Source organism: Rhamphochromis sp. 'chilingali', assembly GCF_963969265.1.
Source record: "Rhamphochromis sp. 'chilingali' genome assembly, chromosome: 14".
NCBI lineage: Eukaryota > Metazoa > Chordata > Actinopteri > Cichliformes > Cichlidae > Rhamphochromis > Rhamphochromis sp. 'chilingali'.
The window spans coordinates 18,730,257-18,756,927 of record NC_137941.1 but is presented as its reverse complement, the minus strand read 5'-3'; the positions used below and the strand labels follow the sequence as shown (position 1 = coordinate 18,756,927).

The 26,671-nt window shown below is 39.9% G+C and overlaps 3 protein-coding genes across 3 annotated transcripts in view; 1 reads left to right on the top strand and 2 right to left on the bottom strand.

Moving 5' to 3' along the window:
- LOC308410307 (uncharacterized protein) overlaps positions 1-26,259 on the top strand; it is a gene marked incomplete at its 3' end in the record, with an annotated part of 28,600 nt that extends 2,341 nt beyond the window's left edge. Inside the window, exon 2 of the mRNA XM_080903554.1 lies at positions 24,447-26,259. Within this exon, the coding sequence (XP_080759680.1) occupies positions 24,625-26,259 (1,635 nt within the window). The 5' untranslated portion in view covers positions 24,447-24,624. The remainder of the gene's footprint in view (positions 1-24,446) is intronic.
- Positions 11,020-14,238, bottom strand: LOC308409940 (toll-like receptor 8; the record flags this gene model as incomplete). The annotated part of the gene is made up of 2 exons (XM_080902934.1): positions 11,020-14,124; positions 14,227-14,238. The coding sequence occupies 2 exons, from the start codon at positions 14,236-14,238 to the stop codon at positions 11,020-11,022; spliced, it is 3,117 nt and encodes a 1,038-aa protein (XP_080759060.1).
- LOC308409939 (toll-like receptor 8) lies at positions 16,605-24,556 on the bottom strand (the record flags this gene model as incomplete). The annotated part of the gene is made up of 2 exons (XM_080902933.1): positions 16,605-19,706; positions 24,428-24,556. 2 exons carry the CDS (start codon positions 24,554-24,556, stop codon positions 16,605-16,607), a joined length of 3,231 nt encoding a protein of 1,076 aa, XP_080759059.1.
- Positions 26,260-26,671: the final 412 nt, after the last annotated feature.

Here is a 26,671-nt window from a genome sequence, read left to right as displayed (position 1 = left end):
CTGCCTGTAAGATACATGCCACTTTTAGAGAAAATCAGCTGCTTCTATGTGGGCACGCACATTTCATCCAGTGAGTCCCTCACTGTGGGCTATGGTGCAATAAGCACGGCCTTTACTATAAAAGGAGAGACAAGGCTGTTGAAGAGTTATTTTGAAAGTGATGTGTGTACACAACCACATCCTGCCTTGAGTGGAAGATGCCATGAGCAATGAATGCACTGCAGACAATACTAACTGCTGTAGAAATGGGCCGCTGCCACAGCGCTAATGTAGTTTGAGGTAATACATCTTTGAGCGCTGTTGTCCAGATTTGGCCAGAGTCTATATATGAGTCATGTTTAAAAACAAACATTTGCTTCCTTTTAAAATAGCTTAATTAGCTGCTTACTTTATAGTGTGGTCTCTCTAAAACTCATCAAATCTGATAACTTGTGAAGTTCTGCCACGGTTCAGGAAGGGAACTGTTACTTCCCCCTGCAGTAAACGAAGCGATCTTGAGAAATCATTTTGACAGGCTGTGTAGAGTTCTGATTAGAGAACCTATTATTCGCAGGGCTAGTGTGATAAATTTGAAACTTAATACTGAGCTTGTGCATAAAGTATCACCTTGCATGAGTAGAAACCTAATACAACAAATCTAGGAGGTATTGCTGATGGTCACATTCCAACTAGTAGCTTAAGAAACTCAAACATTTAGTCAAAGAAACTTCCACCTCTGATATTTTGTTGCTGCAGCTGTAATTTAATGGCACTGTTTGTTTTGCGACCTGACAGAAATCTCCTTTTACTTGCAGACAGAAGATCTTAGGTGCAGGTGTTCCCCCTAAAATGATGGCTGCATATAGAATAAACAATGAACTGATGTTAAGGGAGTTTGAACCCAGTACAACTAGACAGACAGACCCTAGGGAATTCAAGCTGTCTGGGAGACACTTTCACTCATGCACCTCAATTTGATTAGCAGGATGAGGTAAATGCAAGTATTGACCTCAGCTGGACACCTCCTGTTCTCCTTTTAGCGATAATGCAGGAGCAGACGCAGCTGTGCCATGCTCTCAGGCTGGCTTGATGGGTAGCACCAGATGTCTCAAGAGGGTCAGTGTGTGCGACTTACCATAATTTATTAATGGGCTTGCCTGTTCAGAACATTGCAGTGGAATAGCAAGTCTGCCACAGTCTTTTGCAGACCTGATGGAGGTGCTTTGCATATTGCCAGACATGTAGGAAATTCATTTCTCAGTGTTTCTCACTCCTTGGCAGATGCCGACTCCACATACAACATTAGAATGAAAACTGTATGTACCTGTACTGTGCCTGCAGAAGCTGCATTATGTTCTTTTGAGTTGTTCTTCAAAATCTGTGGTTACTTAATGGGGAACTTTCCTCTTGCACTTCCTGCCATGTAACTATATTTTAACACTGTTTTAAACTGCCTTTTCTAACCTTCTAAAATAATAATTCGATACTTTAAAATAACTCATGCATTTGCTGTGTTTATTTATTTATTTTTGTGATACCCCTGACAACAGATTTTTCTAAGCAAAAATCCCTAAACATTACTCCATTGACAAAACTAGGTCATACTTGCTGTTTTCTCTTTGTAATATGAGACATATGGAGTCAAAGGCACATGTTAATATGATAGTTACCTCTTGTCAAGATAATACGGATTTGTACTATATCCATTTTTTGCATTATTCTTTGAAGCTAGTAAGAAGTTAATTTACTGTTAAATCATTTGACCCTAAAGGTCAGAGTTTAAAGCTCTCCTTTATTCCTTTTAACTGTGGAGGTTTGTGCTGGATATAATTACACAACTATGTACCCTAAGAAGACAACAGCCTCACCTTGGTGTAGTGATTATGTAAACTGCATGCCTAACATGATAGGACATGCTGCAGTATCACTTTTACCTCCTGCTATGTCTTTGTACAAAAGCTGTAATGTTCCTGCACTATGGTAGGGCCACTGATAATACCTTAAAAATGGCTGTGCTGTTATTACAGACTTTTGTTGCTATCAGCAAAAGTCTATGAAAATGAAAACAACCAGATTTCATTTCCTGTTTCTGGTTAGAATGAGCTCTAAAGCTGTTGCTGTACTTATGCAGAAAAGACAGGGATAATAAAAATCCAGTCATGGATCTTTTCTTTTTTTTAAGCACACTTATAATTATAGTTTTGGGGGCTTGTATATAATATAATTGTTACACACATTCATTTGATGCAGACTTCATTCATTCCCTTTTTTTTTTTTAGCCGTTTAAGCATTTAAGTGGTAAATGTTTTAATAGTGCTCGATATATGTGCAGAAAGAGGTGAGGCTTGTATGTTACTCTATGTAAATGCAGATTCCTCTGCAGGGGTGCACAGCGTGACGTGGAAACAGCCCACTAGAAACAGAGAAAAAAGGAAGAGAGACATTGTCATAAATAGCAGAGGTCGGAAATTACAGCGCAAAAACTTAAACCCTGCTTTGTCTTGACAGCTTCCTCAGACCCACTTTGAGCTGTACACTCAAAAACACACACACACACACACACACACACACACACACACACACACACACACACACACACACACACACACACACACACACACACACAACCAGAGCTTATCCATATTAATTAAGGGGAGATTAAACTAGACCAAATCTGAATGCCATGGCCTCAGATGCCTTGTTTCTCAACAAGCTGTTATAACTTCTACATAGCTGTACTTTATATGTACTTTATACATTAAACTTCCTGAGAGTTTGTGTGTGTATATGACATGGTCACAAATGTTAAAACAGCTGTGAGGCTTTTTGAAAAATCAATATATCGATCCAGGCATTTAGCCACTTTACTGTGCATCCGCTATAGGAACACTATGCACATTCCTCAGAGATGCTGTCTGAATTTCCAAACATTTGAGCTTTTGCTAATGAGTTATCAACTTTGACTTTACTTTTCACAGATCATTGTACTTCCTGGTATGATCCACTGACCTGGACATAATAGTTTTATGACTGTCTGACATTTGGGGCAGTTTGTGACATGGTAGAGAGGATAAAATAGAAGTGCACACAGTAAACATCCTGATGGCATCACTTTAAATGGCTTTAAGTCACTGCACATGCCTCTGTCTTAAACCTCGTGTGAACAGAGAACAGAAGTGTTCACAGCCCATGTCGAAGTTGCAAACAAGCACATTTTTAAAAATTATAATACTTTATAGCTACTGACCTGTTTTACAAACAATAATTACAAAGTTCAGCAAAGAGGAATCAGGTCAGTTGAAGCTTATGTTTTATTCCAACACTATATTAGTGTATTTATGCTTTAAGCCCATCAGCTCAGTTAACTCAACTGTGGAGTTTTGCTTTTTCAGTTTGGTGCTGCAGCTCTTTAACCACATCCTGTCACACACCTTTGAAACTCAGACAAATTCACAATTGAGCTACTTTAACACAGCTATAAATTGCCCAACGTGGGATGCGAAGGAGATTTAACAGTTTGGGTATGGTAAGACGTTTCTGTCTTCGATGGTGATCTTTCTTTGCCACCTAAAGTGCGATTGCTTGGCCAGTATCAAATGTCACCACAGACACAAAATAACAGGTGCCTTGCAGGTTTCCAGAAGCATACTTTGAACCATTTCAGAGAAATGCGAATCTCACCAGTTAAAAAAGCTACAATGTAAGTTACAGAAGCTTAATTTACTGTGTAAGACGTAGAAGTTGGTATGTGGAGCTCAGGGGACTTACTCTGCTTTTTTATGTGTTATCAAGTAGCTGGTCCATGACGGGCCACACATCTGCAGACATCTGGACTACAACTGCTTTTTGTTGTGTTTTTTTGCCCCTTGAACAAAAACACTCACTTCCTCTGCTTACATCCCACTATTGGTGCTGCAAAACTTCTGTCTCCCTCTTTAAAAACATGCAAACTGGCATTCACTCTATACTTAGTCCTCTCACTTCCTGTCTCAGATGTTGCACATGATTTTGTAACCACAAGTTAGCTTGATTACAGTTATCATAGTAGCCTAAACCCTCACCTTGTTCATTTATTCTGCTTATGTCACATAGGGCTGGTGGGGCTAAAGTCACAACTGGCACCACAGTGAAATCTTTCTGTTTATAAGCATTTACCACGAGGATAGTGCCGCTGAATGCGGCGACATTTGAAGTGACAGACTCACATCTGGTGAGCTACTATGCACAAGAGGCTGACTCTCCTACAGCTGCAGGGTTGCATGCACATGTCACATTGAATCACTTCTACACTCCCTACATCTCTGCACCAAATCTGTTTGCAGACACTATTCTGCAAGCTAGCATAGTCACTAGTTAGTTAGAGCTGGTTTTATGTTTTCTTTGTGCAGCTCAGCCTAAAACATTTGTATTTATCTTTAAATGTTCTGAAATAACAAATTAATATATTGTGGTCATTTTAGTGTTGATGTTTTACATCTGTTTTAGAAGTTACTTATCTACCAGAAGTTACTTTACAGATGTCTATATTAGCAGCATTTAGAATGCAGTTGTGGGGAAGACGGTTGAAACCACTTATACAATTAAATAAAATGTTAACTGTTTTGAAGGGGGTTTTTGTTTGCTTGTTCACCAGTTGGATTGACAGCTTTTGATCTATCATTGGTTTGACAGCTCTTGACCTCAGTACTTTAAAATAGGCTGCTGGATGTATTAACTGCCAGCAGGTTAATTTCAACTTCCTGTTCCTTATTTTGAGCATACATTTGTCATATGATGTCGTTGCTTTGTAAACTGTTGGTTGATATCTGTACACAGGCCTGTTGAACTAGTAGAGAAATGAGTTGATCTCAGGGGTCAGGGGATGGGTAAGGCACTGGGGGTTGGAATAGTGATACTATTGTTAGTTTGTTCTTGTTGATAAAGGAGAAACCTCTAGGTTTTCCTCTGATGATTTTTAATTTTGCTGTGTCATATGATTACTCACTCGTGCTATCAATAAGTGTTCCTTTCCATTCCTCCCACCTGTATATTTTAATTGTTTGTAGAATCTTTAAATATAATGTCAGTTAATATTTTTGCAACATTTGAACTACCTGCACTCAGTTACGGAGTCTGTGTGCTTCACTAATCATGTACATACACTCAAACTAATGATAGAAAGCCTATAAGAAATTGTAAACTATCCCAATACCCTTTTTTAACTCTTTGCCATTTTATGTGCTCTATTTCAAAAGGATTTCAAATAAATGAGTAAAAAGTCGTTCTTTTTCCTGACCTTCCTCTAAAATTCTGCAAGATATTTTAGCTATTTCCACAACATTGTTAATCAATTATTTTGTTCGATGTGCAGACAGATATCTTCTCTTGATTACAGCTATAGCACAAGACTGCTTCTGTGGGTGTCTTTGTCACGCACAAGAACCATTATTGTGTGTCACTGCCTCGGTCAGCTCACACCCTCAGCTTTTGTGTCTACCTTTCACACAACTGCTTTTTCCCACCACGGGTATAAAAAAGAAGACAAAGAAGAATTGTCCCCTCTTTTATGCGTTCTGAATTGACAACACAACGAGGCAGATGACCAAACTCTTTTGTCCCAGCTTCGGCTTTGTATAGTCAATGGTAAAAATGAAATAAAAACGTCTTCTGTCGGTTATACTGGTAGATTTTCTGATATTAAATAACAGTATAAGAAAATGAATCAAACAATTCAGATACTTTGGTGTTATCTGCTGTGTTTGCCAGTATCTGTATTCTGCCAGAAGAGAAAGACATCCATGATAATTCAAAAAACAATACTAGGTTGGTGCTACTGTGGGACTATCTAAATTACTTTAAATAATGGCTAACTCTTAATATGCTCATAATATCACTTTATGGCTGACTTTTCCAAACCCTTCTTTTTACTTTGTGCCATACTGACAATAATAAACAGTTTTATTGCCTGTAAGCTTGTCTTCCTGACTGCTAATAGGTTTTATCATTATTCCGAAATAAATCATGTTTGTTTCTTCATCTGGTGGAATACAACACAATTATATATTGACAGCAGTGTACGTAGGTAATGTATTACATAAGAGCGCAACGGTAAACTGTGCTAAACTGTGCTAAACAGTGTTTACGCTTTGCTTCATACCTGAAGCCCTAAAAAACTGCAAGGCTGTGTCTTAACATGAGAGACATGCTGTGGCATGTAGACACATTTTTACATCATCGCCTGAAGGAAGATAGTCGAGCGTTTGCTGTGAACACAACAGAAAATATTTCACTGTGGAGTTGAGTTTGTCTTGTTTTATGTCTGCTGTCCGTAGCAGCTGTTCTCAACAGATCAAGCAATACTTTTCAAAAATTAGTTCCTCTTGAGAATTGAATAGATTTAGAGCTTTGAACAACACTGTTTGATCCACAGTGGAAAATCTCATCTGCTGCCATGGAAACACAGAGAAAAGTAGAAGTTCAGTCTTAAACCTGACTGGTTTTTTTGTGAGCAGCAGAAACACAGAAACAAGTCTCACCATACAGCTGAAATTCTGTCACTTCCTCCTGAATGTAAAAATAAAACTTATAGGAACAGGCTTGTTTCACTATTTTAGCATTTCCTCTTAAAAACACAATGGGACCTAGGTGATAATTCCCTAAGTGATACAAATAAGGGGTGTTCATTATTTGTGTTGTTTTTGTGTTACATTGGTTTTAATATTATATATTCACTGAAAAATATTTTTTAAAGTAAAAGCTAAGTGCTTTGCCTAAATTCCAAAAATTAAACCAGTCCACTGTTCAGACAAGTAAAATGATTTCATGGGGTTTGCTTTATTTCCCTTGTGATGTCTCATTGTTTAGTAACTGTCTGAGGTGTGATTATTCCCATGCCATTACTTCGAGGTTCATCAGCCTATATAGACTTACAAAGGACAGCAGCATACACTGCGTCTCTTAAAATGTATCAAAGGAATCATTTGAGACAAATGTGTGCATCAGTTACACACAAAAATAAAGTCATTCAACTCTGACTGCACTGATAATGGAATTGGCTGCTTAGTTGTAAAATAAGCATAAATACAACATATTTGTCTGAAAGTAGACTTCACAGTTCATAATAAAATAGGAAAAAAAATGTGATCTTTATAAAACAGATTTTTTTTTCCCTTTCATGATACTATGTTTTCCAGCTATATGAGACAAGGGCAAGATGTGCTTATTTTTTGTGTATTCTGTACAATCCTGCATATCTTTTGTCGAGTTATTCATATCCACTCAGTCCAACAGTACAATACAGTCGTTGGCACTGTACAATACAGCTACTGGAGCAGGAACACTGTCAGAGTGGTCTCATCCTCCTAGCACATTATGTACAGTATGCAGCTATAAGCAGTCTCAGGGATATCTGTGTTCTTTGTCAGTTACCCCTGAGTCACAGCCATTTCAGAGGGTGTCCATCACAACAGTGGCAGATGGCAGTTTGGTCTCTTACGCCAAGTTCAACTCAATCAGCCATTTCATGTCACTTGCATTCCTTTTCAAAGACTTCGTCAGGTCTCAACTTGTCAGACACCGTCATGGAAACCAGAACCATAAAGGCAGAATTAGTAAAAATATAGAAAGACTTAGATTTTTATCGCATAAATATGGTGCTTTCCTTATTAAACGGACACATTTTGTATTTTTCCAACATTCGATCTAGTGCTAAACCCTTACAATTTATCGCTATAAAGTACTTTTGTCTGTCTAAGAAAGTTTAAAAAAAGAAAAACATGAAACAGTCCAGTGACAGAGTATTGTCTTGAAATCCATAAATTCTATATGGTCTGTCTCACAGTACACACTATTATAGGACACAGAGTTCTTGTCAGACCAGACTGCACATACAGATGGTAGATGGTGAAGAGGAGGGCCTGGCATCACAAATGTCTACATGAGCTCCTTAAAAACTGCAAATACAAAATAAACTAACATGTCCTGTTCCCTTATTAAAAACAAATGTAGCCTGAATATGGCCTTATGGGAAAGAGGATGAACTTGTGCCAATCCCCCAGCAAAGCCTATTGTTGTTTCAGCACAGCTGTTATGGTCTGTAGACACATTGCATTATGTAACCACTTTCCAAACATAAGAGACAACTGATGTGTGTAAACAGCATAATTAGTTCTTTTGTTTTAGTTCAGTTAATTTAAGAAAAACAAAACAAAAAAAACCCTTTACATTTTTTGGAGGTGACAATCTCCAAATACACCTGCCGCACCAGTACTGTGGTTTAACACATTAAACACCGTCACCATGATTAAGGGTTCTTGAATATGGTTTCCAGCTAAATGTAGAATTTGTTAGATCCTAAAGCTTTCTTTTTCATGTGCACCTCAAGGCGCAGCAGCTTCATTTCAAACACCCATTTCGCACAGACCGGTATTAAACTTCTCTTGCAAGGTAGAGATTAGTAACTGGACCTACAAGTTTAGAGTTTTGCATCTGCAGGTGTAAATAACTGGACAGTTTCAATTGCATGTCACAAAATAGAGAGCCATGGCTCTTATTCCAAACTGGCATTTTAAAGGAACTAGTCCATCAGCTAGTGGCTTTGGATGCGTTATTGCATACTTTAACACAGGGGCCTAGTGCAGCTGCAAGGTAGAAAAACCAAAAAAGTGAACTATGTAGGACTAGTCTTGAGTACAATTGTGGCAGATAGGGCAGCAATGTTTTGCACAACACCTTTACAGACCACAAGGTTGAATAACTGGCTTTTTTTGGATGTTGACGAAGGCTTCCGAAAAGTTCTGCATTGTAAAGTTGTGTTTTTGAAGCCCACTGGGATGACATACAATTTCTGCAGTGCTTAAGATGCACAATTAAATTAAAAAAAATAAAAAAGAGACAGAGCCAATATATTACCAGCTTCTGTTGGACCGGTGCTCAAAAGGAACCGGCTGATCAAGCTTTAGTTCCAACTGTTGGTACAGATTCAGTTTAGCTAGCAGACAAGCTGAAACGCCTATAGAGAGCTTCCATCCAGTCAAACCTGCTCAGGATAAAAGGGCATTCAATGTTAGCTCCCAAGGCTGAGCAAAAGTTACACCGCCACCCCCCCCCCCAAAAACCAAAACACCACATGCACGTGAAATTTACATTTTTTTTTTATTGTGCATATTAAACAAATCTTGCGCATTTCAGGTTTTACAACAGCTTGCTTGTGAGCATTACAGGTGACCGGAGTAGGGCTACAAATTGCCAAGTGCAGATTTGTCAGTTGTTTCCCCCCTGCTCATTGATGCACACAGATGACCAGATCCTAAAGGTGACATAAAGCCACACTGCCATACTGTACAGAGGGTCATCAAGCCAAGTGAATAGTGTGAGTTGTACAGCCATTTCTCAAGTAGGTTATGAAACTTGAAATGCATTTTGATAGAGACGAAGCTTGTCAAATGTACAGCACGTAGGAGGCCTGGTCTTCATGATGACTCTGCCTTCTCCTGTTCGATGACTGCAACAGGAGGTAGAAGGTTAGGGTCTCAGAGTTCCAGCATAGCAGACATGCTCTGGATTAAAGTCAGACGGTGTAGTACCTACCTTCTTTGGTTGGCAGTGGGTTTTTCTCTTGAGTCTCGGTCTTCTTCAGCTTGGTCTTGTCAAAGGTTGTAACCTCAGTGACGTCAGGCTTGTCAGACATGTTTGCAGAAGGTTCTAAAACAAAGAGACCCTTCTTATTAGGCTAATCAGCACACCCGAGCATGTGTAGTCAGACAGTTAAATTTCAAGGCATTGAGAATTTGAATACCGCCCCCCCCCGGACTCATACAGTCGCTAGCGATCTCGATGCACACAACACTTTCAAGTACGGATGCTGCTACGCCGAATGCACTCCACAGTGAACTTTAATTTTAAACAGGCGTTCTACAAATTCGTGTTTAAAATAATAATAAAAAAACCCCCACAAAGCAGTATGCTCATAAATTCCGCAGCTTAGGTCATTTACACTTTTACTTTGTTAAACGTCATGATGTAGTCATTGAGCCAAGAAACTGAAACCAGAGGAAATAAGGGCACATCAAGCTAAATTTAAGCGCCGGTCAACTTTAACAAGAAACAAAAAAAAAAAAAAAAAAAAAGGAACTTACTTACAAGAGCACGACTCACAGAAATCACAGGCTGCGCGTCCGGTTGTTGCAGGAGCAGAGTGCTAACGTCAGCCTCAATCACACAATAAATACAATACCGTATGCAAATGAGCCTCTGACGTCACGACAAGGCTGCTTCGATACAAACGATAAAAAAAGAAAAAGTGAACATTTTTTAATCTTATATATAGTCTTGAAAACAAACGCTGATATCCCGAAACCATAGCGCAAGTAAAAAAAACAAAAAACAAACAAACACCTCAGAACATTCATTCAAATCGAGTGGCCATTAGCAACAGCTGTGTGCCATTAGCTTAATTAACGTCGTTTATTGATTTTCTCCGAACTCTACAAAAGGTGTCTGCATCACTACAGCGCCTTGTTTGCTCTTGTAAGGAAAAATAAATGTAGCCGACAGTTAGTGGAACAATGACTTGAGGGTTTATTTGCAAACGGCACTCCCATTAAAACTGAATCAGTGGTGACACCGTATGGACAAAGTAGGTACTAACCAAACGTGGTGTAGCAGATTCCCTGGCTTCAAGAATTTGTATTTTTGTTGTTGTTTTTTTCCCCCTAAACAGTAATTACTAAGTCCTAAAATGTCAGTAAAAACCCAAATGAAAGAGTAGGCTGTGCATAAGTTCAACTTGTAACCCATAAAATATTTATTTTCTTATACAAAAACCAGATGGTAGTCTGCCAAAATTTACATCCACAAAATGGAACACATTTTGAAAAGGCTTTATTTGATAATATACAGCACATAACAGTTTCACATTTACAAATATTCGGTAGGCTGTGCTCTCTCAGCAATTATTAGCAAATAAGTTTTGTAGTTTCTTTGTTTATAAGTCGAGAGAAGTTTTAAAAGAACCAAGCAAGCAATGATGCATAAATCAATAGTTTTAAAACAAGACCTTCTTCACTTGGTGGTGAAGTATTTTGAATAGGTCTTGTTGTACATCACTTGATTATCTACTCTTATGACACTTTGCAGGTTTTGCCAAAACCAGGGCTCTGCGGCTGCTGTTCGCGGCCACTCTACAACACTGCTCTCGCACAGTCGCTTCCTCAAGCGCAGAAAGTGAGAATGCTGCAGGACAGGCTCCAGCATTAGCAGTACTATCACATCCACATTTTCATCCAGCAGTCTTTGGTGGGCCAGATACATTGCTAGCTTGAAAGCACCGGTCTTAACGTAGCCCTTTGTTAAGACAAACAGAGTCTTGCGACTGTACTGGATGCTCTGGGTGAGGTTGTCCACCAGTGGGACTCCTGGGGGCCAGTCCCTCTCTTCCAGACACAGTGGATGTATCTTGTCTCCCTCTTCCTCCAGTTGCACCCGCAGATTGCTCATCACCCACTCAGAGACCTGTGGGTCTTTTGTATCATATGTCACAAAGACATCATAAATAGTATCTGGCGAGTTCAAGGATCTGTACCCTTTCAGCTTAGCTTTCATATAGTGTAGGACATAGGAAGCATCCCAGTAAAATAAGTGAGCAACTGTTGAAACAACCATGAAAAGAATAATGATAGAAGTTGTTAGAGTGTAGATCTGAAATGCCTGACTGGGATTTATACACTGATGAATGCTAAAATGTATCAATCCTTGTCCCTTTAAGTTCACTGGTGTGTTACATGTCACCTGAGTGGTCAGTCTTGGGATCTTTACATCACTCTGTTCAATCCACAAAACGAAGTCTAACAAATCACAAGTACACTCGAATGGATTTCCTTGTAGGAACAGAGTCAGGTTTGCAGGTCCTGATTTGAAGGTAGTTTCATTGACAATAGTCAATTTGTTGTTACTCAGGCTTAGAGTCGTGAGGCTTTTTAGACTCTTTAAAAAACAACTGTCTGCATGGAAAATGTGATTATGACTCAGGTCAAGGAAAGTCAAAGTTTGTGTGATGTTTGAGTTAATAGTTGTTAAAGTAGACAGAGAATTGTAACTTAGGTCCAAAATTTGAAGTTGATGGAAAGGCAGTTTGTCCCAATTAACATCACTGAGTGAGTTATGACTTATGCGCAGTGTGGTGAGGTTATGTGGCAAATATTCATAAACATCATCTGGAATCTTTGCAATGCCATTAAAGGATATATCTAAAATTGTCAAATTAGAGAGATTAGTGAAAAGTTTCTTGTATGAGCTATCCCTGTCTTTCCAAAGTTTCCCTAGATGATTTTGTGCAAATATAAGTTCTGCTAATGATTTGCTATACATCTCTTTTGTTGTCAGTGTGGAAATCTCATTATGACTCATATTAAGGACTCTTAGCACAGGTAGATTTTGTGTAAAATTTAAATTGAGCATTACCCCAAATGCTTCAAAGTAGTGTGGATTGTAACTGAGGTCTAGTACTTGTAATTTCTTTAGTTCTTTGAAGGCGTTGTTATAGGCCAGATCAACCCTATTGAAGGATAAGTCCAGATATGTCAGATTAGGCAACATCTTGAACTCTGTGCCATTAAGTGCCTGTGAAAATCCATTTCTGGAGAGGTTGAGACATGAAATATTTCCATAGCCCACAAACTGCTTTGGAGAAATGAAGAACAGATTATTTGAGCTGAGGATGAGCACTCGTCCAGAATTGGCGCATTCTTGCTTTGTATTCCTGTGTAGTACTTCATAAATTGAGTCTTTTGGAGTGAGTTTTACGAATGGTGACATAGAAACTTCTGAATTCTCATTATTTCTGTCTCTTAGAGTTGGTAGACTTTCTACTGTAGTGGGATATAACCTGTTTTCTCCGAGATATATCATTCTTAAGTGGGAAAGCTTGCTGAACACGGTAGGGTCAGAGTGAATAATGAAGTTAGTGCTTAAGTACAAATGAGACAGATTTTTCAGATTGTACAGAGGTGTGAGTGTGTCTGGTCCAATACTTTGGAATACCAAAGCATTCAAATGCAAACTTTTCAGTGACCTGAGCTGTGAAAAGTCTTTTGAAAGTGTTAATTTTTCTAGGTACATACCAACAGCATAATTGAAAGACAGGTCAAGTTTTTCTAGCCTGTGAAGATAACTGAAAGCTTTAACCGATGTGTCCTCACCAGTTACGGCTTTTTGTAAAAAGTTAAATTCCAGAAACAATTGTGTAAGATTCGTTAGCGTTTGAAACCAAGAGGGATCAAGGTAATTTAGTGAGTTTCCTCCCAGGTTCAGTGTCTCCAGCTGTGTCAGTCTTTGAAATGCATCAGGATGTATGTCAATAGAACCGTTAGGGCAAGGAACACAAGGGTACGGAGCATTGTGACATCTTGGACAGTTGCCTTGTATATCAAGGAATTTGACATTTTCTAACCCTTGAAAATCATCTTTATATATGTTCTCTATTTTGTTGGTATCCAGACGTAAGATTGTAATTGACTGGGGTAGTCCTTTAGGAACATGGGTTAAGTTGTTATAAGACAAGTCCAGGTATTTCAGTTTTTTCAGTAGTGCAAAAGTGTTTTCGCTGATAGCGACAGACTTCCCACAAGGGTTGCGGAAGTAGCAGTTTTTAGATAACAACAGCATTTTCATGTTTTGCAAGCCAATAAAGCTATTGTTCAGTTTATCCATATTAACTTTGTTAATGTTTAGCTCAAGTCTTTCCACACTGTGGGGGAGATTGCGTGGAATTTCAGTCAGACAGTTGCCGCTCAGTCGTAGTTGCTTCAGTTTTGTCAGATTTTTGAAAGCATTTTCAGCGATCTTCAGTGCTCGGCATCCATAATCAGTCTTGGTGTTGTTTGCCCAGTTGAGATTCAGATGTGCCAGATTCAGCAGATTAGAGAGTGAATCAGCTTTAATACTCCTAATGACATTTTCTGACAAGTCTAGATCAGTGGCATTAGTAGTTATACCTTTTGGTACTTCCTCTAGATGGCGGCCTTTACAGTCAAATTTGACCGTATTTGAAGCATTGTTGGATATGACATCACAAGGAAACTGCCGTGTCATCCAGAAGGGTTTATGTGCAGCCAGCTGGACCTCATCATGGCAACACAGACAGAACAACAGCATCCAGCATTTGGTAATCTGTGAAAAATTGATGAAATCAGTTAACTGAAATAATTTAAAGCTTTTGTTTTTGGTCATATTATTTGGACTGACCCTGAATCAGTTAAGCTACTCCAGGACCCCTCGTGCCATACTAGCGCTTCTCCTTGATTACATTGTTTTCACTTCCCATTTATTTATTAGCCTTGCATTTCTGCATGCATAAAGTTTGTCTCTACTCTTTCTCAGTATTTTCTCTTGTCCTGTTTGTTGTTTTGTGGCCTCTCCATATTTCTCCCTTCCACTCAGCCCTCAAGCAGTACAGTAGCAGCAAATGGCTGCTGCTTCTTTAGCCTAGTTTACCCTCCCTCCTTTACCTAGTCCTTGGTCATAGAGTCTTGTCTGCTTGTTTGGGTTCTTGCTCTAATTTTGTTGAGTTTGTGCCTTTCTAAATTACTTCAAGGTTCAGACTAATATTTTGATCTGTGAGCCCCAGATTATACACTCACTGCAGCAAAAGATGTTCTTGGCCCAATTAGACTGTAAGTCATGACATCCAAGAACTACAGAGATGTTTTGAGAGAAAACATATTGATAAGATAAAATAAGATGCCTATTATATATTATAGTATTTGTTTGAAATAAAATATGAAGCCGACTCGCATTCCACATTCATTATATGCAGTTTATTTTTAATTGTTATTTATTTAACTGTGATAAAAGGCATTTCTTTTTTGGCTCATGATGATTTGGAGATCTGGATGGCCAAAAGAAAACAACAACTCATTTGTTTGAACGCTTGCTGTTGGGCAGTTTTAAAGCTGTTCAAGTGCAAACAGGTTTAATCACAAAAAATACAGTGGAATAAAAGATTTGTGGATATATAGTGTAAGTGAATGAGGCCCATTGATGTTACAAAGTAAGCTTGAAGAAAATTGTATGTAAGTATGGCATCACTTCTACCCAGCAGGTGCCAATAAATCGTAAATCAAATTGTAGCTGGAAAGACTGTTCCTGTTTTTTGTCACACTTGGGAAAAATTTTAAATATCAAAATTACTGAACAGTTTGTGTAATTTTTGACTAATTTTTAATGTACATTTTAATGTAATTGGCCAACAAATACCAAATACCAAAAAAACCCAAATACCAAAGGCCATTTCCAAAGTAAATTAAGTCAACTGTACAGGTTTTTAGAATCAAATAAATCTATGAAACATTTTGTCACCAAAATCCTGAAACTAGAAAAATAATCAAAAATAATACAGATAAAAGAAATTATAGCATATAAAGGTAATTAGAAATTTAATAAAATGTAAAAATGTAAGTAAATATAAAGAACAGAAACAAAATAAAACTCACCATTTTTTCTCCACTATATTGATCCCTGAATGACAATTTGCAAAATTATGCTAGTGTGCTTCAATTTTTTTTCTCAATTGTAAGACTTGAAAGTTTCTTGTCTTTTATTAATGATTTCGTTACAGATGACCCTGTTTGTTCCCTTCAAGACAAATAAAAAAGAAACACCCTGTTAAAACTACATGATAAGCTGTGTGAGGGAAGTAGCCCGTTAATTGAAGAACTGCATCTTTTTCATTTCCCTCCTTCAAAAATGCCAGTTTATTTGTCAGCCAAGATGAACACTGGAATGCCAGTAAACACAGCAACAGTGCATAGTGCCAGTCAGTTCTTCAGATTATGTGAAGTAATATGGAGTTTAAAAATGACATATTTCTTAGACATTAATATGACATTAGTAATATATGGCCTCACACACTGATTTATTTTTGAGTGGGACACTGAATTTAGGGCTAATTTGCAAAATGCACTGTATTAAAACTGTGTCACTTGCACCACCTTACGAACAATCTCAAAAATTTCCAAATGTGAAATAACAGATGAAAGCATGCAAGTTATATTACACATACTGTGTCGATATGGATTTTTAATAATGGACTGCAATTTAGGATCTGTCACTTTTGTACTAAATTTCTCTTTTGTTAACTGTTAAACCTGGTACTGGTGTCACTCAGCACAGATGTTTTCTAACATAGAAACCAGAGACTAGAGTATAAAATCTACATCTGCAAAATGCCACACATTTTATTTTATTTTATTTTTTTTATTAATGCACTGCAGACAGATTACACAAGATTTATTATGCTTTCTCAGCAAATATAAGAAAATTTGGTTTTTATTGTTTTCTTATTAGATTCAGACAAAGAAGAAATCGTTTAAAAGAACCAAATAAGCATTGCTCTAAAGAACAGTGATTTTAAAGCAGGACCATGTTATTGTCTGCAGACTAGAATTACAAATCAGTCCCAGGCAGATAAGTGATGATTATCCTTCTTCACTTGGTGGTGAAGCATTTTGAATAAGTCAATAACTCAACAACTATAAGAAAATTAGTTCTTAAAAACAGTTCAGTCAAAGAAGAAACACTTTAAAAAGACCAAACAAGAAATGATATATAAAAGCACTGGTTATATAACAAGCTCATGTTATTATCCTTCTTCATTTGGTGGTGAAGTATTTTGAATAGGTCTTGTTGTACATCACTTGATTATCTACTCTTATGACACTTTGCAGGTTTTGCCAAAACCAGGGCTCTGCGGCTGCTGTACGCGGCCACTCTACAACACTGCTCTCGCACAGTCGCTTCCTCAAGCGCAGAAAGTGAGAATGCTGCAGGACAGGCTCCAGCATTAGCAGTACTATCACATCCACATTTTCATCCAGCAGTCTTTGGTGGGCCAGATACATTGCTAGCTTGAAAGCACCGGTCTTAACGTAGCCCTTTGTTAAGACAAACAGAGTCTTGCGACTGTACTGGATGCTCTGGGTGAGGTTGTCCACCAGTGGGACTCCTGGGGGCCAGTCCCTCTCTTCCAGACACAGTGGATGTATCTTGTCTCCCTCTTCCTCCAGTTGCACCCGCAGATTGCTCATCACCCATTCAGAGACGTGTGGGTCTTTTGTATCATATGTCACAAAGACATCGTAAATAGTATCTGGCGAGTTCAAGGATCTGTACCCTTTCAGCTTAGCTTTCATATAGTGTAGGACATAGGAAGCATCCCAGTAAAATAAGTGAGCAACTGTTGAAACAATCATGAAAAGAATAATGATAGAAGTTGTTAGAGCGTAGATCTGCTTTGCCTGTTCCGCATTTACACACTGACTAATGTTAAAACGTATCAGTATTTTGTTCCTCTGGTTCACTGGTGTGTTACATGTCACCTGAGTGGTGAGTCTTGGGATCTTTACATCACTCTGTTCAATCCATAAAATAAAGTCTATGGAATCACAAGTACACTCAAATGGATTTCCTTGTAGGAACAAAGTCTGAAATTCAGGTCCTGATTTGAAGGTAGTTCGATTGACAATAGTAAGTTTGTTGTTTCTAAGGCTGAGAGTCCTGAGGCTTTTCAAACTCTGTAAAAAACCATTGTGCACTTGGGAAATGTGATTATGACTCAGGTCAAGGAAAGTCAGAGTTTGTGTGATGTTTGAGTTAATAGTTGTTAAAGTAGACAGATGATTGTAGCTCAGGTCTAAACTCTGTAGTTGGTGGAAAGGCAGTTTGTCCCAGCTAAAATCGCTGAGGCAGTTATGACTTATGCGCAGTGTGGTGAGGTTACGTGGCAAATATTCATAAACATCTTCTGGAATCTTTGCAATGCCATTAAAGGATATATCTAAAATTGTCAAATTAGAAAGATTAGTGAAAAGTTTCTTGTATGTGCTATCCCTGTCTTTCCAAAGTTTCCCTAAATTATTGTGTGTAAATATAAGTTCTGCTAATGATTTGCTATACATTTCTTTTGTTGTCAGTGTGGAAATCTCATTATGACTCATATTAAGGACTCTTAGCACAGGTAGATTTTGTGTAAAATTTAAATTAAGCGTTACCCCAAATGCTTTAAAGTAGTGTGGATTGTAACTGAGGTCTAGTACTTGTAATTTCTTTAGTTCTTTGAAGGCGTTGTTATAGGCCATATCGACCTTATTGAAAGATAAATCCAGATATGTCAGATTAGGCAACATCTTGAATTCTGTGCCATTAAGTGCCTGTGAAAATCCATTTCCTGAGAGGTTGAGACATGAAATATTTCCATATCCCTCAAATAGCTTTGGAGAAATGAAGAACAGATTATTTGAGCTGAGGATGAGCACTCGTCCAGAGTCAAAGCAATCTTGCTTTATTAGGCTGTGTGATATCTCGTAGCTAAAGTCTTTTGGAGTAGCTGTTATTGACGGTGAAATAGAAAGGTCTGAATTCTGGTTGTATCTGTCTGTTAGAGTTGGTGGACTTTCTATTGTTGTGGGATATAACCTGTTTTCGGCTAGATAAATCATTTTTAAGTGGGAGAAATTGGTGAATAAAGTAGAGTTGCTATAAATAATGAAGTTAGTGCCTAAATTCAAAGCAGATAAATTTTTTAGATTGCGTAAAGGCGTGAGTGTGTCTGGTCCAATTCTCTGGAATACCAAAGCCTCCAAATGCAAAGTTTTCAGTGACCTGAGCTGTGAAAAGTCTTTTGAAAGTGTTAATTTTTCTGGGTACAATCCGAGAGCATAATTGAAAGACATGTCAAGTTTTTCTAGCCTGTGAAGATAACTGAAAGCTTTAACTGGTGTGTCCTTACCAGTTACAGCTTTTTGTAAAAAGTTAAATGCCACAAATAATTCTTTAAGATTCTTTAGACTTTGAAACCAAGAGGGATCAAGGTAATTTAGTGAGTTTCCTCCCAGGTTCAGTGTCTCAAGCTGTGTCAGTCTTTGAAATGCATCAGGATGTATGTCAATAGAACCGTTAGGGCAAGGAACACAAGGGTATGGAGCATTGTGACATCTTGGACAGTTGCCTTGTATATCAAGGACTTTTAAAATTAGCAACCCCTGGAAATCATCTTTAGATATGTTCTCTATTTTGTTGGAATCCAGACCTAAAATTGTAATTGACTGGGGTAGTCCTTTAGGAACGTGTGTTAAGTTGTTGTAAGACAAGTCAAGAACCTGCAGTTTGTCCAGTATTTGAAAGGGTTTTTCCATAATAGCAACAGACTTCCCACAGGGATTCCAGAAGTAGCAGTTTTTAGATAGTAACAGGTTTGTTATGTTTTTTAAGCCAATAAAACTGTTGTTCAATTTATCCAAACTAATCTTGTTAATGTTTAGGTCAAGTTTTTCCACACTGTGGGGGAGATTGCGTGGAATTTCAGTCAGACAGTTGCCGCTCAGTTCCAGTTGCTTGATTTTTGTGAGATTTTTGAAAGCATTTGCAGAAATGTTCAATTTTCTGCAGCCATAACCATTCTTGGGCTTGTTTGCAAAGTTGAGATTGAGCTGAGTCAATTTCAGCAGATTAGAAAGTGAATCAGCTTTAATACTCTTAATAAAATTTTCAGATAAGTCTAGATCCGTGGCATTACTGGTTATTCCTTCTGGTACTTTCTCTAGATGACGCCCTTTACAGTCAAATTTGACCTCAGAGGTATTGGTGGATATGACATCACAAGGAAACTGCCGTGTCATCCAGGTGGGTTTACATGCAGCCGGCAGGATCTCATGATGGCAACAGAGACAGAACAACAGCATCCAGCATTTGGTAATCTGTGGAGAATTGATGAAAACCCTTATATGAAATAACCTTATGCTTCTGTTTTTGGTAAAATTATTTGGACTGACCCTGAATCATCACTTAATTAAGCTACTATAGGCTCAGGCCGCTGCAGGACCTCCTGTGTTATTCTACCAACTCTCCAACACTCTGTTTTCATTAACATTACCTACTCAGTCATTATAAGGTACTGCCCACACTAGAACAGCACATAGTCATGGAGCAAAACTGGGTGTCTGTTGCCAAGCAATAATTTTTTTTCTTCTGCTAAATTTAACTTTGAAAACCAAAGTGAAACTTCTTCATCAATAAAGTACTTATTTTTACAGTTGTATTCATTTTTCTTTAAGCAGTTTCAGTTTTTTTTTTGCTAAAAGTATTCATCAATTTGTCGCAGGTCTTCATTGCAGCTGAATTATCTTTAGCATTCCATATGGAATGCTAAATGCCATATGCTATATGCTTTCAATAGGGTCTTTACATCTTGCTAAAGATGTAAAGACCCTATTGAAAAGTTTGAGCTTACCTTTGAAAATTTACAATAAATATGTGACTTTGTTTTTAAAAATGAAGGAGGCTACTGATCGAGTAATCATGATGGAGTCAAAGGAGCTTGCAAAGAAAAGCGTCTGGACTTCTTTAAGTTACTTGAAGACGTTTCACCTCTCATCCGAGAAGCTTCTTCAGTTCTAAGGTCAAATGGTGGAGAGTCCCAGATATAAACCTAGTGGGAGTATCAGAGGGACAAAAGGACCCCCTGATGATCCTCTAATCGCCTGAGCCAAGGTGTGAAATTGGGTGTGGGTCCCAATCAGCCAGAGTTTCGGGTGAGCTCATTGTGAAACCTGGCACCACCTTATCATGCGAATTCCTGAGATCAGATGGCCCAGGATGTGAGTGGGCGTTAAGGCGTCTGGGAAGGGATCTCAAAACTGGATTATAGATGGCAGAGAGTTGGTGTCGTAAACCACCGCCTCTGTTCAAAGATGGTCGCTCACAGTGGACATAGATGGCTTCTTTCACTCCTCTTTCAAACCATCTGTCCTCTCTGTCCAAAATGTGAACATTGGCATCCTCGAAAGAGTGTCCTTTATCCTTAAGATACAGATGGACTGCTGAGTCTTGTCCTGTGGAGGTGGCTCTTCTGTGTTGTGCCATGCGCTTGTGAAGTGGCTGTTTGGTCTCTCCAATGTAGAGGTCTGGGCATTCCTCGCTGCACTGTACCACATACACCACATTGTTAAGTCTGTGTTGGATCCAGATGAAACCATGGTGTCCTTTGATGTAGCCTCTCTCTTCACTTGCATACCCAGGCAGTGGAGACTGTCAGAAAACGACTACAAGAAGACAGCTCCTTGGAGGACAGGACCAACTTCACACCCGATCAGATTTGCACACTGTTAGACCTCTGCCTCACCACTACATATTTCAAATACAACGAAGGCTTTTACAGACAAAAACATGGCTGTGCCATGGGCTCCCCCGTGTCACCTATTGTAGCCAACCTTTACATGGAGGAAGTGGAAAGGAAGGCTCTTGGCTCTTTCAAAGGAAGAGTACCCAGCCACTGGTACAGATATGTAGACGACACCTGGGTCAAAATCAAGACACAAGAAGTGGAATCCTTCACTGCGCACATTAACGCTGTGGATAAAAATATCAAGTTCACCAGGGAAGACACAAAGGACAACTGTTTGCCGTTCCTGGACTGCGCTGTGCACATTGAAGAGAACGGCAAACTCAACATCGATGTTTACCGGAAGCCCACACACACGGACCAGTACCTCCTGTTTGACTCCCATCACCCTCTTGAACACAAACTTGGAGTAATTAGGACCCTACACCACCAGGCAGAACATGTTCCCTCTAAGCCTGAAGGAAAAAAGAAGGAACACACACATGTAAAGGAAGCACTCAAAACGTGCGGCTATCCTAAACGGGCGTTCTTAAAGTCAGCAAAGAGGCACAGAAAAGAAGACCAGACACCAGCGAGGGAAGATAAGAAGGACAGACGCAACAACATTGTCATCCCCTATGTAGCCGGTGTATCAGAAAAACTCAGGAGGGTTTTCTCCAAGCATGACATCCCGGTGCATTTCAGACCCAGCAACACGCTCAGACAGAAACTGGTTCACCCGAAAGACAAAACGCCAAAACACAGACTTAACAATGTGGTGTATGCTGTACAGTGCAGCGAGGAATGCCCAGACCTCTACATTGGAGAGACCAAACAGCCACTTCACAAGCGCATGGCACAACACAGAAGAGCCACCTCCACAGGACAAGACTCAGCAGTCCATCTGTATCTTAAGGATAAAGGACACTCTTTCGAGGATGCCAATGTTCACATTTTGGACAGAGAGGACAGATGGTTTGAAAGAGGAGTGAAAGAAGCCATCTATGTCCACTGTGAGCGACCATCTTTGAACAGAGGCGGTGGTTTACGACACCAACTCTCTGCCATCTATAATCCAGTTTTGAGATCCCTTCCCAGACGCCTTAACGCCCACTCACACCCTGGGCCATCTGATCTCAGGAATTTGCATGATAAGGTGGTGCCAGGTTTCACAATGAACACACCCAAAACTCTGGCTGATTGGGACCCACGCCCAGTTTCCCACCTTGGCTCAGGCGATTAGAGGATCATCAGGGGGGCCTTTTGTCCCTCTGTGGGGGGATACTCCCACTAGGTTTATATCTGGGACTCTCCACCATTTGACCTTAGAACTGAAGAAGCTTCTCGGATGAGAGGTGAAACGTCTTCAAGTAACTTAAAGAAGTCCAGACGCTTTTCTTTGCAAGCTCCTTTGACTACGATGACCTGGATGACTGAGAACCTTCACAGACATAATCATGATGGAGCATTTTTCTAAACAGTTCTGGGTCACTTTTAATGTACAATTTAATGCAATGGTCTAACACATTTTCAAAAAAGCAAGGGCCACTTCCAAAATTGAATTAACCAAACTATCCAGGTTTTTGGAGTCAAGTAAATCTATGAAACACAACAACTAGAAAAGAATCAAAGATAAGACAGATCTCTTTACTTGTAGTAAAAATCTAAGTTACTAAACAGAGAAAATAAAAAGACTTACCATTGTGTTCCTATTGTATTGTTCCCTGAAAGACAATCTGGAAAACCTTTGTCATGCTCCAGTACTTCAAAATCTTTCAGTCATTCGTTGAAAAAAAAAAATTAGTTTATTTTCTTTAGATTTAGTAAAGTTAAATACTGCTTGTCTTTTAAAGCATGAATTTATAACAATTTAGTCTGTTTGAAGTTTTTGCTCTTTGTCTCTAGACAGTTAAAGAAAACTCTTTAACTAAAGTCAAATAAGGAAGTAACAAACTGTTAACAACATGATAGCGTTTGTGAAGGAAGTAGCATGTTGTTATGTCCCCAAGAAGGAAGCTGATGAATTGAAGAACTACATCTGTTTCATTTCTCTCTTTCAAAACATTGTCACAGTTTCATTGCCAACTGAGCTGTACGTTAAAATCTCCAGTGAGCATACCAATGAGTGCCAGTCAAATCTCTAAAACGGTGTGAATAAAAATGGAATTTAAAATTAACACTGTATTAGTCATTAATATTAAATTAATAATCCATCTGCTCACAAACTGATGTATTTTTCAGTCGGACAATGACTTTATGGCTAAAATTGCAAACTCCATGACTGCCAGTGTGATCCACACAGAAATGTGGTCACAATTGTGAGTTAAGTGTCGTGATATATGGAGATTATTTTGCATGTTTTATTTTGCTGGTTTATTGGTGTAATTTAAAGCCACAATGTCATGTAAGTTCCCTGTTGCCAGGAGAGTGTATAACACTTTGGACAGTAGGGGGCAGCAGCGTGCTTTGGGAACTGAGTCGGGTGCATAGCTGCCGTAAGTTTTCCATTCTGGCAAGACTGACCAGGCGAACGGCAGCGTGTCTCCTGTGCTCACTTTCTCTCCTGTTTTACAGGTCAGTAACGTGGTCAAAAACATAAAGAAATACACAGCTGGACACTGTGATACTTAAACTTTCATGACATAAGACGGGTCTGTGATATGTGATGTATTATACTGTCGCTATGTGAGCTACTTTAGCTCTGTAAGATGTTATAGCTAGGCTATATGCCTGGGTAACGCTAGCAAGCTGTTGCAACTGCGTATAATACTCCATATAATAATAACAAGCACCAACCCAGTTAGGTTTACAGTTCCTGATAAACTTGTAGCTTTGTGTTCATGACAAATGTTTTGTATAACGCGTGTGTAAAGTGTTCTGAGCCCGCCTGAAGTCATGTGTAAACTTGCTGTTTCAGTGTTAGAATCTAACTGGTCTGAAAAGGACATATGAAGCGAGAGCGCTAATAAGAGTACGGCCAACAAAAATGCTGGCAAGGAAAGTAGTGCAGTAATGTTGAAAGTAGAGTTTCCTTTCTATGATGAGACACTACCATGATGATGTGAATTATTTTGTTTATCTCATTTATGGGAAAAGAGGTGTAGTTGTCATTTGTTTCATTCATTTAAACCCTTTGTTGTTTTATGCCAGTAGTGTGGACTAATATTGAAATGTACTGGTGGAAAACAAGCCATGTGAGGGAATGAGCAGTTATTGTGAAATTGAGTTAACGAAAGAGTGGAGCAGATATGCTTGTGTTGTATGAATAAATTCTGGCAAGACTGATCAGGCGAACGGCAGCGTGTCTCCTGTGCTCACTTTCTCTCCTGTTTTACAGGATCGTAATCTGGCTACGCGCCCATCATAGTGGGGCCTGTAACAGATTTCTGGGGGCTCGTCCAGGATCGGCGGCGTCTGAGGAGCACGTCCGGCTGATCCAGTGATCATTGGACCCAAAGTGACAGTGTTGCTAAAGAGGGTGGGACCGGTAACGCCACCAGGCTGCAACAAAAGTCATGTCAGGCGACGAGAGGAGAAGACTCAGCTGGTCCATCAAAAAGAAACTCTACCAGCTAACGGCTGATGAAGCATACGACATTGCAACTCACCTTGACCCGGTGGCTGAACTGGACTCAGAAAGGCTAAACAAGGACGATGAGGAAGGTTGTATTGAGTACATCACTGCTTATATGAACAGCTCCACACTCCTACAGCTAGAGGATGAGGGCTTGGTCATGTTGTTATGTTTACAAGACACTATTGACTTGGTTATTACTAACCGGGATAAGGGTAGACCACCCCCCAAAGATCTGGCTAGTGGTGAAGGGACGCCTGTGATGCCACCAGCCAGTGATAACATTAATGGCAAACATATATCTCCCATGGGTGGCTACGCTCCCGAAGTGGCAACCCCCAACTTTGACATACACCAACTGCTCACAGATTCAGGGGAGGGGCAGAACAAATCTCACAGACACAGCATCAACGCACCTGACCCAGAGGGACCACAGTGTAGGACGGGTAGCTGCGGTCACATCAGCGGGCCTCGTGCCACTAACTCACCACCAACTGACATCAGACATCCACTGATTCCCCAGCAACACCACATGGCTGCAGGAGCACTGCCTGCCCCAGCCCACGAGAGTGTGATTGCCCTTCGCGACCTGCCCCTGTTACAGAGGAAGGAATTCAAAATACATGGTGGGCAAATAACTGATACTGCATCGGACATTAGTTTTAACAGTATCTGCAAACAGATTGATGACGGTCGCAGGGAACAACACACAGATGACGACATAATTAGAGGAGTCCTACGCATAATCAAGGGTGGAAACTTTAAAGACATGCTTGTGAACAAGGAAGACCTGACAGTTACAGAACTGAAAAGTTTCCTACAGTCCCATTTGAGAGAGAAAACCAGCACCGAGCTCTTTCAGGAACTGATGTGTGCTAAACAACACGAGAACGAATCTCCACAGCAATTCCTGTATCGCATGATCGGACTGAAACAGAGAATAACGTTCACATCCAAGCAGGCAAGTTCAATCATAAAGTATGATGCCTCCACACTCCAGGGCGTGTTCCTGAACGCAGTTTATCAAGGCATGGGAGAAAGGCACGAGGACCTCAGGCGGGACCTGAAGCCGCTCCTGGCTAACCCCACTGTTTCTGATGAAGCTCTCTTAAGACAGGTTATCCAGACCACGATGGAGGACAACGAGAGAAAACGCCAACTGGGGCGTAGCGCCAGCCGGAAGTTCACACAAGCCCACAGCACAGTTGCAGAGCCAGAGGGAATGACCGGCGTTGTGGGCGAGACTAGAGTCAAAGGTAAAGACAATGTAATTCAGAGACTGAGTGCTCAGGTCGAGGCTCTAACGGAGGCCATGGAGACACTGAGAAAGCTCACTGCTCCAGCCCTGGTGCCCGGGGCTGCCCATCAAATTGTCCAACAGAGTGCCTCTGACAAGACCAAATCGGACAGAAAGACACAAAGATCATATGGGTGTCCACAGTGTGTAGCCCAAGGCAGGCCAAGCTGTAACCACTGCTTTTCGTGTGGAGAAGTAGGCCATCGTGCTATTGGCTGCTTGAAAAGGAATATGCAGTCTGGAAACGAGTGCCGGTCAGGGCTGAGGGGCAACCCCTGACCAATCCAAGGGACAAATCCCAGCCCCATGATGCCACAGTACTAGAGTTAGGAAAGAGGGACCAGTCTATGAGCTTACAGATGGGTAACCACCTACCCCCACCTGAGAAAGTTGCCCCACTGATTGGCCGAAAATCCCTATTGAAATGCAGCATGAACGGCTATGCAGTGACTGCCATGTTAGACACAGGGGCAAATGTGAGCATCATAGACCACGCCTGGAAGAACAAGTACCTACCTGAAAAAGAGATCCGCCCACTGAGTGAACTAATGGATGAGGAACTCAGTGTAACTGCTGTCACGGGGGAGGCAGTGCCATATGATGGGTGGATGGAAGTGGTGGTAAACCTGCAAGGCAACAACGATCCAGATCTATCCATTAGAGTACCTTTTCTAGTTAGTCGACTAGATTT